Source organism: Rattus rattus, chromosome 7 (assembly GCF_011064425.1).
Source record: "Rattus rattus isolate New Zealand chromosome 7, Rrattus_CSIRO_v1, whole genome shotgun sequence".
NCBI classification, from domain to species: domain Eukaryota; kingdom Metazoa; phylum Chordata; class Mammalia; order Rodentia; family Muridae; genus Rattus; species Rattus rattus.
Genome location: NC_046160.1, coordinates 129,014,835 through 129,029,316, shown reverse-complemented (window position 1 = coordinate 129,029,316; position 14,482 = coordinate 129,014,835). Strand labels below are relative to the sequence as shown.

Here is a 14,482-nt window from a genome sequence, read left to right as displayed (position 1 = left end):
TGGTGGCATGGCACGGAGGGATCTGGCCCAGCCACCCTTGTGCTCTCCAGAGAGCCTGTCTTCCCTCTTCATGGTGGGATTCATCCCATCCCCATCCCATGGAATTCTTCAGCAAGACACACAGACACAGACACAGACACAGACACAGACACACACACACACACACACACACACACACACACACACACAAATAAACACCACATGTCCTTCATTAGGACACGGGGAAGGGCACACCAATTCCTCACCACACCCCTGAATTCTTGAACTCTGTGGAAAGGGTTTGTTATGTTCCCTTACTCCCTAGAGACTCTGCTCTGCCTCAAATCCTAGGTCCAGACTGGGATGCAGGGGAGGAGGCCATCCTGTCCTTCCCACTGCACATAAACCAGCAACTTCTTGTTCAATGAGTCCAAACATGGAGTCAACAGACGGCAGCCCACACCTCACTTTCCTACCAGCTCTGCCCCACAGCCTCAGGACGACCAGTTGCCAACTTCTAGTAAGTCTAAATCTGAAGGGGACAAACATCCTATAGGCTGGACCCCAGGAGCTGGGAAGCCAGGACTGTGACTATGAACCAGAACTGAAGGAGAGAGGGTTTGCAGACATAGGAAGTTGAAGAAGCGGGGTTGGGGATTTAGCTCAGTGGTAGAGCGCTTGCCTAGGAAGCGCAAGGCCCTGGGTTCGGTCCCCAGCTCCGAAAAAAAAAAAAAGAACCAAAAAAAAAAAAAAAAAAAAAAAAAGAAGTTGAAGAAGCTGCTAGAAGACAGTTCAATCCCTCCCCCAACTTTGTAATTCCCCAAATAAACCACTCTACAGCCACTTATGAAATCTGTTTTATATCAAGCTATATATATATAAAATCTCTGGATTCTGTCCTGAGTACATGCATACAAAATCAACACTATAAAAATAATTCACAATATTAATGTCATCGACAAGCTAACGTCTACAAGTGTACAAAGGCTGTGTGCATTGCTTGCCCTGGCCAGCTTGGTAAAGCAAGTACCTGGGAAAGGGGACAGAGGAGAGACTTCAGATCCCAGCCTCGAACCATGAGGAAGCAAGCCTGGGTCAGGGCTGAGCAAGGCTTTCATGGCTGGACGGGAGCAGGGTCTGTGGTGTAGCAGGTGCCTTGCTGGCAAACCGTGTTCCTGTTTTCCAGGATAGACCCCGCGGGATACTCTGGTCCCCATGGCCAATGACTACTGGGTGACAGGAGTTAACGGCCCGAATCGAGGCTGCTGCTTAATCTCCAGGCAGATTCACTGCGGTCACAGTGGGATCCGAACCAGTGGAGACTGGTGGCACGAGGGACATATGTAGCCTGTCCCTGGCTCTGAAGGCAGAAGGACCTCAGACCAAAAACAAAAGTGGGCGACCTCTCAAGACTGGGAAAGACCAGGAAATGCCTCTCCCTGGGGCTTCGAGAAACAGTGGGCCCTGACCACATTTAGATTTCAGTCCTATATCAGACTTCTGATTTGCAGAACTGAAGGAAAAGTTCAAAACCACTTGGTGCGGGAACTTAGTACAGCACCCACAGGAAGCTAATAAAGCCCTGGCCAGACCCCTGCATTCCCACCAGACTTCAGAGGGTGGGCCCCACAAAGGCAGCCCTCTGGCTTATTCCTAGATGGGAGAAGATTCAATCTGAGAGAACCCAGGAGGTCCCTGCTCTGCCAAGGCTTCTGGGGTCACTCCCCACACATATACACACAGAGGGGCAGCCCATGGGAAGTGAGTAGGAGAGTCCTCCTAGCTGAGTGGTACCAGGAGCCACTTGGCAGGGTCTAGCTCTGTCATTGTCACGTCACAAGCCTCCTCCCAGGATACCATCTCTCCCGTCTTCCCTTGTTCTCAGTTCTCTCCCATGGCAGCCCTGGGCTGAAGGGAATGGGATGAGGCTTTGCCCCTGGCCCTAGGGAGCTGGACGGGGCTACTCAGGCCGTTAAAAGGCAGACTACAGTGTAGGAAGGCAAAGGTCGCTCTACCCAAGACGAATAATCACTGGCAAGAAGTCTCTCACATGCTCACACGTCAACTCCCTTTAGTGGGGTCTGGACCCCACTGGACCAGCATCTGTCCAATCATGGCTGCCAGATCTTGTTCCAGAGCCAGGGCTGGGCAGAAGCAGCAGCAGAATGTGGGAGCTGGGGTCACGGAGCTGGGGCCATTGAACATCCCCAGCTGGAGTGGTGCCTGATGTTCCCTGGGTCTCATTAGCATATCAGACCTTTGGAAAAGCTAAGTAACTTTTATAAGTGAGAACAGGGGCCTGGAAAGCTCCTGCACTCCTGTGTTGATGTCCAGTATGTTCCGGATGCTCCTGACTTCACTGCTTGGTAGATTGCCCTTGATAGCCAGGATGGCGTTCAGGTGGCCTTTGCTGGCAAGGAGAGAGTGCACCTGGTTAGCCCGATGGTCACAAACACCCGTGTTCATAGACCCTGCACAGAGCCTGCAGCCAGCTGCTCTGCCCAGGAGGCAGCCTTGCCCTCCTTGGCTCTTCCCTTCTCCAGCCCACCAGACCCTAATTTGCACTGGCTGTTACCCCAGAATGTTTCTCCTCACACCCTTGAGGTGGCCAACTCCTTCCCAATCTTTAAGTTTCAGCTAAATGTCATGTGTCTAAGTGGCTTTGCACTCTCTGGTCAGCAGCCCCTGTAATTCAGGATGATTGAACTCTAGAACTTGGAATTTTCTTTCCGTCTGATTGTCTCATCACGGTTAGCCTTCAAGCAGGCTGTTAAGCTACAGGGAGAGGACCGGGACCCATCTTGCCCAGTGCCTCACTGCATCCTGCAGCAGAGAGTAGTATTTAGAATACTGGCCAATGGCTGTCAGTGGGATCAGGGGAGATAGTACAATGAATGATGGATGGGTAACTGCATGGAAGAGCGGATGGGTGGGTGGGTGGGTGGATGGATGGATGGACAGATGGATGTGTGAACAGATGGATGGATAGATGGATGGACAGATGGATAGATGAACAGATGGATGTATGGATGTATGGACAGATGGATGAATGGGTAATTGCATAGAAGGGTGGGTGGATGGATGGACAGAGGGGTAATTGCATGGAAGGGTGGATAAATGGATGGATGGATGTATGGATGGATAGATGGGTAACTGCATAGAAGGGTGGATGGATGGATGGATGGGTAAATGCATGGAAGGGTGATATATGGACGATGGATGGATGGACAATGGATGGATGGATGGACAGGTTGGGAGTAAGTGAGTAGAAGATGGATAGGTTAACTAGAAGAATGGACAGAACAGAAGAGTGGATAAATGGATAAGCAGAGGACAGAGAGGACAGATAGATAACTACAGGGGGAAGTGGGCAGACAGGTAGACAGATATATGGATTAAAGGAGAGTGGGTAAGCACATAGATTAGTGGATGGACCAGTAGATAGGTGGACAGGGGCTTTGTGGGTATAGGTCAATATATGTAGACAGATGAATAAACAGGTGGAGTAGGTCAGCTGGGATAGATGAAAAGGTGGAATGGGTCAACTGGGATAGATGAATGAACAGGTGGAGTGGTCAGCTGGGATAGATGAATGAACAGGTGGAGTAGGTCAGCTGGGATAGATGAATGAACAGGTGGAGTGGTCAGCTGTGATAGATGAATGAACAGGTGGAGTGGGTCAGCTGGGGTAGATAACAGGTGGAGTGGGTCAACTGGGATAGATGAATGAACAGGTAGAGTGGTCAGCTGGGATAGATGAATGAACAGGTGGAGTGGGTCAGCTGGGATAGATGAAAAGGTGGAATGGGTCAACTGGGATAGATGAATGAACAGGTGGAGTGGTCAGCTGGGATAGATGAATGAACAGGTGGAGTGGTCAGCTGGGATAGATGAATGAACAGGTGGAGGGGTCAACTGGGATAGATGAATGAACAGGTGGAGTGGGTCAACTGGGATAGATGAATGAACAGGTGGAGTGGGTCAACTGGGATAGATGAATGAACAGGTGGAGTGGGTCAACTGGGATAGATGAATGAACAGGTGGAGTGGGTCAACTGGGATAGATGAATGAACAGGTAGAGTGGGTCAGCCACAGCTGGACTAGGCTAAGCTAGGTCAACCGGAGTCAAGACCAATTCAAACTTTCGTATCAGAGGACCCGGTCTAAGAAGGATCACTGTCCCTGGTTCACCAGGTCCTCAGGCAGGACCTTGGCAGGAACATGAGGGTGTAAGACACAGTCACCTGGAGGCTGAGCAGGATCCTGGACTCACTTTCCTTGTTGAATTGCACTATCACACAAGGCTCAGCACATGAGTGATGACCTTGTCACGATGAGTTATGCTATCTGGTCACGTTCCCTCAGCTCCCTAGTCCTCAGGTGCAAGCAAGTGATAAGCAGTGCACGCCTTTATGGGCTCCGATAATGTCAAATGCTTGGGTTCCTAGCACGGTGTCTGGCACGAAGGTAGCACCTAGTATAGGTCAGACATCATAGCCCCACCTTGTTGGTGCCTTAACAGTTGAGTGGGTCATGAAGAGCCTCTAGTCCCAGCATGCTCAGACCACTGTGGGACCTGGCAAACCATTTCCTGAGAGCTTCTAAGGGCTCACCTGAAGTCGGGGTACCAAGTGGCATATGTGGCCACCTCGATCTTGATGGCACTGGGATCTTGCAGGCGAATAATCTCAGAGATCGTAGGGAGGGCAGCGTGCAGCCAGGTTGCAGTGGAGCCCTGAAGGGAGAGGGCCGGTTGGAGGGTGATGCCCCTTTCCCCAAGGGACACTAGGAGATACTTAGAGCAGTAGGTGCCCGGGCTCGGAGGGGTTCCATGGGGTTGTCCGGGGCTCTGGGGGTTGGTGGGGGTGCTCACATTCTCAGTGCAGAAGTGCTGAATGGTGTCCGCATTGGCGAGGATGTGCTTTGCCAGCTGCTGCTGCTGCTCTGCGGTCTTGAGGACCAGGCGCCGTTTGCTGAGCCGGATGATGTATTCCTTTACCAGGTGCAGGTGCACGGCCTCCATGAGCTCCTGGGCAGGCAGATGCCAGAGGGAGTGAGCCATCCGCTAATACCTACCCCTAGGGGCCCATCTCCTCCCCCGAATTGAAGCTTCCAAGGCAAAAACCCAGGGCTACATACAGGCCAAAGGGTGAGCTTGGGTGCCTGCATTTCTGTGTGCTTGTGTGAACATGTGTGGGTATAGGGTATGGACACCGCTAGTTGGCGTGGGGGTCCAGACTTCCCCCAAGCCCCGGTCCTCACCTCCCGGAAACAGTCCTGCAGCTCTGAGAATTCGGGCAGGCTGACGCCCACAGTAGCGATGATTTCCTCCAGGGTCTCAACTGGCTTTGCCCAGCGGGTCTGTGTGAACTTCTTAAACAGTGGCTGTGACAGGCGAGAGGCAGGATGTCTGGTCACACCCAGAAAGGAAGGGCGGCTAAGCGCAGACACCCTCACATAGACACTCATGACCAGCAGGGTCCCAAGGGCTTTCCAGGAGCTGGCTGCCTGTCAGGCCCCTGCTCTCAGATCGGAAGCAGAGGCAGTCTGCGTGTACCCTTTTGCCAAGGTCACCCAGCTGTGGCTCAGGAGAGCCAGAATGAGGCTGTCTGCAGCCCTGAGGTCTCTTCCACTGCCTCCCTCTTAAATAAATAAATTCCAGCATAAACAAGGCCTTGTGCTTGGCTGGGCTGAGCCCTGTGCCAGGGCATCCAGGGTCACCCTACGGGTTTTCCTTACCCATTGGCTGCCCTTTACCCCTCAGGCCTGAGCCTGAGCAGGGAACCTCTCCTATGCTTTCTGAGTATTCCCCGTCCCACCCCCAAGATGGAAGCTAGCTATCAGAGGTCCTGAGCTCCAGGAGCTGGGAGCCAGGAATGGGGTGGAGAGGGGACTCAGTCTTCCCCAGATGCCCCCAGCCCCGTGGCCCTTTCAGGCCAAGGCAGAGTCAGGATGTGAGGTGCACCAGCCAGAGAGCACTTCAGGGGGCCATTACTGGGACATCCCCAGCAACACTGCATCTCCACAGCTGTGCCTCCCACAGGTCTGAGGCGGGGGTTGGGGGGGGAAGCTTCCACCACCCCCTTCCCCATCTTCCCTCCTGTGCCAGGCTTCAAGGGGGAAGGCAGGGAAGAATGGGGTTCCTGATACCTTCAGGTCTGAAAATAGGCTCTGGAGCAGGGTGTCGAAGCCGTGAGCCTTGAGGTCTTTCAAAGGCTCCACCAGACGATTCAGAGAATCCTGAGGTATCTGCCACCTCTGTTCCACAGAAGTCCTGGAGAGAGCAACGGAAGGCGGTCAGTCTGCTCAGCCTGCAGCATTGCTCACACTGGTCCTTGGACCAGTCCTCCTACTTAGGCTTAGCAGTTTCCTGTCCCCTTCTGCCCTTCCCTTGGCAGATCTCCAGCTCTCCACCCTTTGTCTTCTGCCTCACCGTTCTATCATAAGGCTAAACTCATATATAAGTCAGTGGCATCCTGGCGACTCCTTCAGCATACCACCCCGCAGCTGTGGCTGCTCCTGGCATAGTCATTTCCTCACAGCCTCCTGACCCTTCATTCCCCCTCTCTGCCCCACCTCCCATCTGTCCTGCCTTTCCGTTAAGGCAAATCTGCCCAGCACTCTCACCGGAAGGACAGGCAGTTGTTGATGTTGGCGATGATGTTGACTCTATAATTTCTCAGCAGTTTGCTTTTCTCTAGAAACTCATCAAAGACACGCTGGTAGCTGACAAAACCAGAAGGGGCACTTTCAGGAGCAGTTCAAGCACCAAGACGGCATGAGCCACTCCCTTGGTCTGCGGGTTGCTGGGAAGGGCCGTAAGCTCCTAAACATCATATTACAAGTTGCAGAACCTGAGACCAGAGGAGCCAGGGCCCTGTGGGGAGGCATATGAGAAAAGGCTGCCTGACTCTGGGGTCTGCACTCTATCTCCAGATCCCTCCTCTTCCCCAGTCCCTCTCTAGAACTGGAAGGCCTGGGCTGGTGGTGTTCTCAGAAGTGGAGAGGAAAACAAGTGAATTCTGAGGGTATCATGGGAAGGGGTGGCAGGAGCCTCAATTCCTCACGGTGTCTTCTTTGAAGCTACAAACTACTCTGCCGGGTGCCCTGGATTCGGGGACAGGCAGAGGACCCTGTGCTGCACTTGATGAGGGTGGGGAAGGACTGACTTAGCCTGGATCCCCCACTCTAAGCACAAGGAGGGCTCATTGGTGCTGGGGACCGGGTGTGCTGTAGACACACCTACCTCCTCAGTAGCGCAGCCAGCTCCACCAGTAGCAACTGCTTAATCTGCATCCCCACATCGGAAGTGATGTTCTCAGCCTTGGTCTGGCCTTGTGAAATGATCTGCAAGGAGCAGTGGGTGAGCATGGCTGCCCACCCCGCTCTGGACTGGGCAGGGGCAGACCATGGGAGGAGTGCATGCGGGAGCATGGGGCTGGAGCTCTGAGGTTCCTCCTCCCCCCACTAAAGCTGTGGCTGTCCCTGTGCACCCTGGGCCTGAGGGTACCTGGAGAATGTCGATGGCCAATTCACTGTGACGGCGGCCATCCAGGCTCTGGGGAGCCACATCCTGGGCCCAGCGCTGAGACTCTAGCTCCAAAGCCCGGGTCATGAGCTGCTTCACATTGGTCTAGGGGAAAGACGCAGGTCACGGTAGCACTAAGCCTGTCGCCAAGCCCATTCGGAGTCTGTCACTCTGGGGTCCCTGTGTCCCTCTGCTCTTCCCTTCTCTCTCCACCAGGCCCTCCCTGGCCCTGACCATTTGGACTCACCACCTCATTGGACAGGAACACGGCCTCCAGCAGTCGGATCTGCTTTGGGGGCAGGAGGCTCCCAAGCCTGATACCCTGGAGCTCCTGTGCCAACTTAGGGCTGTTGAGAATATCACTGCGGGCAGAGAGACACTGGCGTGAGAACACACCCCAGCAGCATCCCTGTGGCTTAGCCCACTGCCGTGGCGGACGCCTCTCAGCTTCTAATCCCTGGGTGGGGGCGGAGTGGGGGGGCTCTTCATGTAAGACCAGACTCATTTAGTTCCGGCTGCAGTCATCCCGCCTCTTCTTCCCCGCCTCTTCATCTACTTTCTCCTGTTTTAAACTAGCTCCTCCCCCTGACCTCTCAGCCTGGAGATTGCTCTGCACCCCACCAGCCCTCCATCCTTCCTTGCCCAGATTTCTGAAGGAGCTTCCTCCTCCCCTCAGCCTCGGCCTCTGACCTGGCTCTCAACAATGCCTTCACCCCATAGCTGCCTTTCAAATCTGATCTCTGTCAACTGGGCCTCCCCTTTTACACAGATTCAGCACAGCTTCTGACCCCACTGGCCCTGCAAGCCAGTCCTACCACTCCTACCACACCAGCCTCAGGAGGTGAATGAGAAGGGCTGCCCTGGAACAACCCCGTGGAGCTCTCTTGGTGCCTCAAGTGGCCCAGAGTTCTCAGGGGACCTGCCCCGCCTTGGCACTTCCTAAAGGCCTTTTGTTTGCCTAGAGCCTTAAGAAGGACCCTCCCTGTGCCCTTCAGCGGTCTGGATGCATTGAGTCACACTTCGGTCCTCCTGGGCCTCAGCATGCCTCCCTTGGACTCTAGGTTCGGGCTAGCCTCAGCTTCCTGCTTTGCAGCTACACCCCAAGTCAGGAGACCCCAGAATGTCACAGAGGCTGGAAGGTGACCAGGCAGGGGCATGATTGCCTGGCACCCCTGGTGAGTCAGGACAAACCAGCAGGAACTACATCGGAGCCCAGCTATCTTTGGAAGTCCCTGCCGGGTTTTCCCTGTGTCCTGCTGATTTGTCACCTACCACCTCTCTTGTGTCCTTTCTCTGCCAGCTCTGCCCTGTCCCCATCCCCAGGCTGGCTCAGCGCCAAACTGTGCACACACTGCCTACTCCACTGATAACCCCAGCCTTTCCTCCTGCAGACTTTACACTCAGGTCTGAGGAATCAGTAAGAATCCCTGGTTCTAGTGCTGTGACATTTCCACAAGTCACTCTCCCCCAGGTGGTGTGGATGATGGGCACACTCTGGGATCCATGGAGTCTGGGCCAATCTAAGGATGCTGGAGGCTTGACCCAGCTGACTGCCAACTTTGTGCTCACCTTTGGCACAGCCGGCCTCCTTCCCACCTGAGGTGCTCAGACCTCAGTGGGCTCCCAGGGCGATTCTATCTGATAGGTTCCTTGAGAGGGACACCTGATGCTACTCCGCTGTTGCTACCTCTCTTGCTTGTGGGGTTGTGAAGCACCAGCTCAGCTCAGCTGCCTGTATGCCACCCTCCTTGGCTGGAATGCCAACCTCCCCACTCCTTCTTGAATGTTCTGTCCCCTCCTGGCCTGACTGTACGCCCATTAAAATGTGAACTGACTCAATACATCAGATTGCCTGACTCCCCCAGACCAGGTCTCTTCTCAAGCCCCATGCTCTGGACTCCCCCGTGTCTCTGTCACAGCCCCTCCTGCTTGATTTCATCCCTGCTCTGCTGAGAGGGGCAGGCCTCCTAGAGAATGAATAACAGAATCTGTCTTCTATGCCTCCCTTTGCCCAGCCACAGAATGGGAAAGGTTCAGGAAACAGAAGAGCAAAGCCAACCTGTTGGATACAATTCCCAACTCTCTCCCTTCACCCCAACGCTGGCTTTCAGCTCCTGTCTTCTGGCTCTGGTGTCTCGGCACCCCTCCCTGAAGAGGGGACACACCCCACCCACGAGCACTGCTCACTTGGGGTAGAAGTTCTGCACCCAGAGGAGCAGCAAGTAGGTGTCCCTTTCACATAGCTCGAACTGCGCCAAGGTGCACAGGTGGGTGGCGAAGTGTTCGTGGTAGCTCTCTGCGTAGGTGTGCACAACGTTGAACTCTTCGGGGAACAGCGGTTTCAGCCGCTCCACCACCACCTCCATGTCCTCCCTCATGGTGCGGCCCATGTGCAGGAATCTGTTCTCCGCCTCGGAGCGGCCCTCGGGCACAAAGGCGGGCTGCGCGTCCAGACGCTCGGCTGCTACCTCCGCCACGACGCCCCTCCACAGCTGCAGCCATCGCCGCGGGCGTGTGATTGCTAGTGCAGTTGCCAAAGGTCCCCGGGACGCCCGGCGGTCTTCCAGCTCCTCCTGCGACACCACTGCCAGCGCCTGGCTCAGCCGCTCGGGTGCCGCCTCCAGCGGCCGCCGCAGCACCCTGAGCACCTGGTCGCGCAGCAGTACATACAGCGCCTCCACCTTGCTCTGCCGCCACACCAGCTCCTCGTCGCTCGTGCCACCTGCCGCCGCAGCAGCCTCGAGCTGCCGCTCCAAAGCCAGCACCTGCCACGCCACCTCCAGCCGCCCGAGCTCCAGGGCCTCTTTGAGCTCCTCCACTAAAACGCAGAAATCTGCATTAGGCCGACAAACACCCCCGGGGACAAGGAAGAGGCTGTGATCCCAGGGAAGAGGCCAATTTCCCAGACAGGGCTGATGCAGAGAACCCCCTCTCCCCAGACTGGTGACTGGCTTAGCTATCTCACCTGCCCACTGTCCTGGCTGAGTGGCACAAACCTGGAGCAGCTCATTTGTCCCACTCCAGCCCCAGCTGCGGCCACAGCCTACCTGTGGGCAGTGGACCAGCTTCCTCGGGCCTGGACTTGGGCTGCACCTCCGGATCTGATAATCTGGGCTGGTCCTTTTTCTTCTTTTTCCCTTTGGTGAAGACACTGAACATATTGGCCAGTCCTTTGGATTTCTTCTCCTTCTTCTTCGCAGACTCCTCCTCCCCTTCAGGAGCCTCCTGAGACGGTATCAGGTCCTCAGAGGAAGCCTCAGACATGGAGGTCTCTGATCCTGCCTCGGATGTGGAGCGTGGCTTTTGGGGGCTTCCAGGGAGGTCCAGGGTCCCTGGCACTGACTGCTGGCCAGGAAGCCCTTGGAAGAAAGTCACCATCTTCAGCATCACCCTGGCTCAGGCCTGCAGGTTGGAGATGGAAAAGGAAGATGCCAGAGGTCACAGTGTATGGACCCGAGTGCATAGCAACTCACAGCCCCAACAATGTCCCGTCTCTCTTCTCCTGTAAAACCACCAGAACCCCTCGACTCCTGGTCCCCAACCCTTCTCCCTCCTTGGCCACAGGAACGGTAGTGCTCACAGCTACTGTCCCTAGGCAAGGAAGAGACTGGAGGCTCCAGAGCGTCCAGACTGAGGGGGCAGCCTCCTGGAGGAAAAGGGCCATGAGAAGTGAGAGCCTCTCTGACCCCACCAGACTCTGGGAAGGAGACAGGACACAGGTTGCTAGTCCTTGGGACAGCAAGAACAGGTCTAAAGGTTTCACAGCCATGCAGTGGTCACAGAGCCTACCCACCGAGACCAGCCTCTGCCTCCTCCCTCTGCCTCCTTTCATGGGTCTTATTAGCTTTGGGGTCACAGGAATATACTACGGGCAAAGATACAGCTGTTGTCCTGGGACCACAAGAGGACTAGAGCCTGTCCCTTGTGTTATGCTGCTTTAGGATTAGGGGGTCAGACCAGACCCTGAGCAAATGACCCCAGGAAACCTTTTTACATGTGAGCAAAAGCATAGGCCTTCCTGCGGTCACACAGCCACTTGAGTATGGAACGCACGCCGTCTGGTTTGCAGCTTACCCTGCTTGTTTCCAAGCGGGGTGATGCAATTTCACAAAGCCTTCTGTTTCCCCTCCCTTCCTGGGTGCCCATCCCATCTCCTGTCTCCCCAGCCAGTATGTTATTTAGCTCAAAATAATCTCGTGGTCAGTAGCTTGAGCTTGGAGGTCAGAGCATCTCCTTCATAGGACCGGCTTTTCTCAGGCCTCCACATCCTCTCCTGTATGTGGATTGTCAGAGTGAGGAAGATCACCAGAGGAAACATGGCTAGCACTCGGAGGGGGTTGGGGGAAGTGGAGGAGAGTGGAGGGGGGGGCAGGACCAGGGCCTTACTGGTAAATGGTGTGACCCATTACCAGGAGGTGGCCTCCCTGTCCCTTCCCTCAAGAATAAAAACCCAAGCTGTAGCTTCCGTTCATCAAAATGACCTGGAGTGATCCAGGAACAGCTCGGCCAGGCAAGTGGGAAGACCCACCATCCCAAAGGAAAACGGGAAACTGCAGAGGGGAGGTGCTTGCCCCAGGCACCGCCCACTCTAAGGGCTCCTTCCCACATCTCCTCTGCTTCCACCGGCTCAGCTACCCAAGTCCATTTCCTGAGGGGCTTATCCCATAACCGGGGCATGGGTAGAGCACCCTGATTACACAGGAAACCAGGACTCCTCTACCCCAGCTCTTGCCACCCTCACCAGGTGCCCCAAACAGAGAGAACCCTCTCTCTTTAACCACTCAGGACCAAGCAGTTTTTAGGGTCCATGCCAACCTATCCCACTGGCATGGCAAACACCCATAAAGGCTGGTCTGGCTGATGGAACTACTGACTTGATTGTCTGGACCCCCCGTCCGTTGCCCCGCAGTGTCAGAGGCTATTGGAACAAGAGGGAGGACCAGGTTGTAGGCTCACCAAACCTCTCACCAGCATTGGAGCTAAACAACACCCTTCCTCAGTAAGTCTCACTTTCCCCGTTTGTAAAATGATGAGCCCTCCTAACTCATTCCTACTCACAGTGCTGTTCAGAGGATGCAGCAAAATCACAAGCCAGGAGCTTGGCACTGGATGGGCCTTATAGAGTGAGTCTCCTGTATCCTGAATGCCGAGGGGGAAGGCGGCAGGAGTGATGAGATGCTGTTTAAAGCATCACCAAACTGGGCCCTCTGAGGCAGGGAGGAGTCTAAACGCACAAGGGATGGCCGCATCTGGTGGCTGGATGCTGTCACCTCCCTCAATTCTGAGCACCACAGAGAGAATCCACAGAGAATCTCACTGGTCTTGCAATCTACTGACTCTTGCCCCACAAGAGATCATCCGGACCAGGAGTCCCGCGGGTGCTGGGACCTTCGTTTTGTAAACCTGAGACTCCCTAGCTTTTGTCCCCATCTTTACACCCATATTTATCCAGTAAGAACCCCTCGCTACGCGCGGGGACCCCGGACTCTGGCGCGAGAGGCTCAGAGTAAAGATTGTATGTCCCTAACAGTGGGTATGCTGGAGGTCAAGGGACCTCGAAATATCCCGCCCGTGTTCCCTTGGCCACTCAGGGCCATTCCCTCCCGGAATCCTGTCCGACACTCTGTGTCAGGACTGGAGGGAAAGCTATGCAGAGTGGTAGGGACAGAAGCACAGCGGCAGAGGTCACTTACTGTGTCCAGGACAGGACGCCTTAGTCCCGGCCCTGGAGGGACCCGCCTAAAATAGTCGCAGGCTCCGCCCAGGCTCCGCCTACTCCAACAGCCGCAACCGCGGAAAATCCGCTGGCGGACGCCTAGGCCCGGCCGATTCCAGTGCTGGGGGCGGGGCCGGGCCTGTAGAGAGAGGGGCGGGGTCAATTTGCTGTTCTCAAAGGCCTGGAAAGAGTGGGCCGGGTGCAGTGCTTAGGGAAAGGGCATCAGAGGAGCGGCGAGCCGTTGTTCCACCACGGTCTCTGATTGGCTACTTAGCAGGGGCGCACGCACAGAGCCTCTGTCTCGCGTCACACAATCAGTACCTACTTAGGTATAGGGAGTGCCCTCTCCCACCTCAACGCCTCTGCCACGTGCTGTTACCGCACTGACAAACCCTGTGTCCTTGGAAGCTTGTAAGGCAAGCTTCCTGGAGGAGGTGTCCTAAGGCGGGTGGGCACACGACTGGTACTGGAACCTCTCAAGACTTCCCATCACCAAGCCTTCAGCGATGGGGCCCGCCTTCATCTTTACCCAGATGTCACACAAACAGAAATAACAGACAGCCCTCACCTGAGCCTCTTTCTCCGGGGTTCCCAGTGACAAGATTTTCCAGACTGGGGCTGGGCATGAGTCTCAGGATTCCCTTCTGCTGGTCTTTTCTCTGGGTCTGCCTTGGGGAAGGTAGGGTTGTAGGCTAGTGCAGAAAGGGGACGTTTCACCCCCTAGGAATTTCTGCCCCCTGAAAGATGGGCTCACTCAGGAATTTCCCTGCTAGACACCAGCTTCTTTTTTGCCTATACTTGGAGCTTGGCTCCTCCCCATCTTTTGTTTGGGCCTTCTCTTCTTTCCCTGGTAGCCTAAACACTGGGCTTTGAGGAGAGAGGGAAGGGCAGCTGAGTGGGTGGGTTATGTTTAGGGGTTGTCCCTGGAAACCCAGAACTTCCTCTTCCTCCTGGAGAGCAGTGGCCGAGTGCCAGGTTTAAGAAGACTCTTCTCCATCCTATACCTTGGTAGGTTGTAGAAGGCAAGTCCAGAAGGATGCCTGGCAGGAGCGATGCACACCTTCAATCCCAGCACTTGGGAGGCAGAGTAGACATAAGTTCCAGGTCAGCCTTGGCTACAGAGCAAATTCCAGGTAGCCAGGGCAACACAGTGAGAGCCTGTCTCAAAACGCAAGCCACAAACCACATGCCACTTCTTTTCCCCCCGAGGTCCTAATGGGTGACATTTCTATTGAGCCTCCAGGGCTTAAGCTGGGGG

At 55.1% G+C, this 14,482-nt stretch overlaps 1 protein-coding gene across 1 annotated transcript; it reads right to left on the bottom strand.

Moving 5' to 3' along the window:
- Nucleotides 1-820: 820 nt before the first annotated feature.
- On the bottom strand, nt 821-13,390 carry Tnfaip2 (TNF alpha induced protein 2). Its single transcript, XM_032908488.1, has 12 exons — nt 13,202-13,390; nt 10,556-10,910; nt 9,696-10,326; nt 7,756-7,870; nt 7,491-7,613; nt 7,227-7,327; nt 6,608-6,706; nt 6,131-6,254; nt 5,243-5,365; nt 4,854-5,009; nt 4,594-4,715; nt 821-2,389 (listed from the first exon to the last, which is right to left on the bottom strand). Exons 2-12 carry the CDS (start codon nt 10,893-10,895, stop codon nt 2,248-2,250), a joined length of 2,076 nt encoding a protein of 691 aa, XP_032764379.1. The 5' UTR covers nt 10,896-10,910; nt 13,202-13,390; the 3' UTR covers nt 821-2,247.
- Nucleotides 13,391-14,482: the final 1,092 nt, after the last annotated feature.

Excerpts from the sequence above, each read along its gene's own strand:
- Tnfaip2 (XM_032908488.1), bottom strand. The coding sequence starts at position 10,895 with ATGCTGAAGATGGTGACTTTCTTCCAAGGGCTTCCTGGCCAGCAGTCA. Across the intron at positions 7,614-7,755 it reads TGTTCCTGTCCAATGAGGTG|ACCAATGTGAAGCAGCTCAT; the intron begins GTGAGTCCAAAT and ends TCTTTCCCCTAG. Across the intron at positions 6,707-7,226 it reads CTGGCTGCGCTACTGAGGAG|CTACCAGCGTGTCTTTGATG; the intron begins GTAGGTGTGTCT and ends TGGTTTTGTCAG.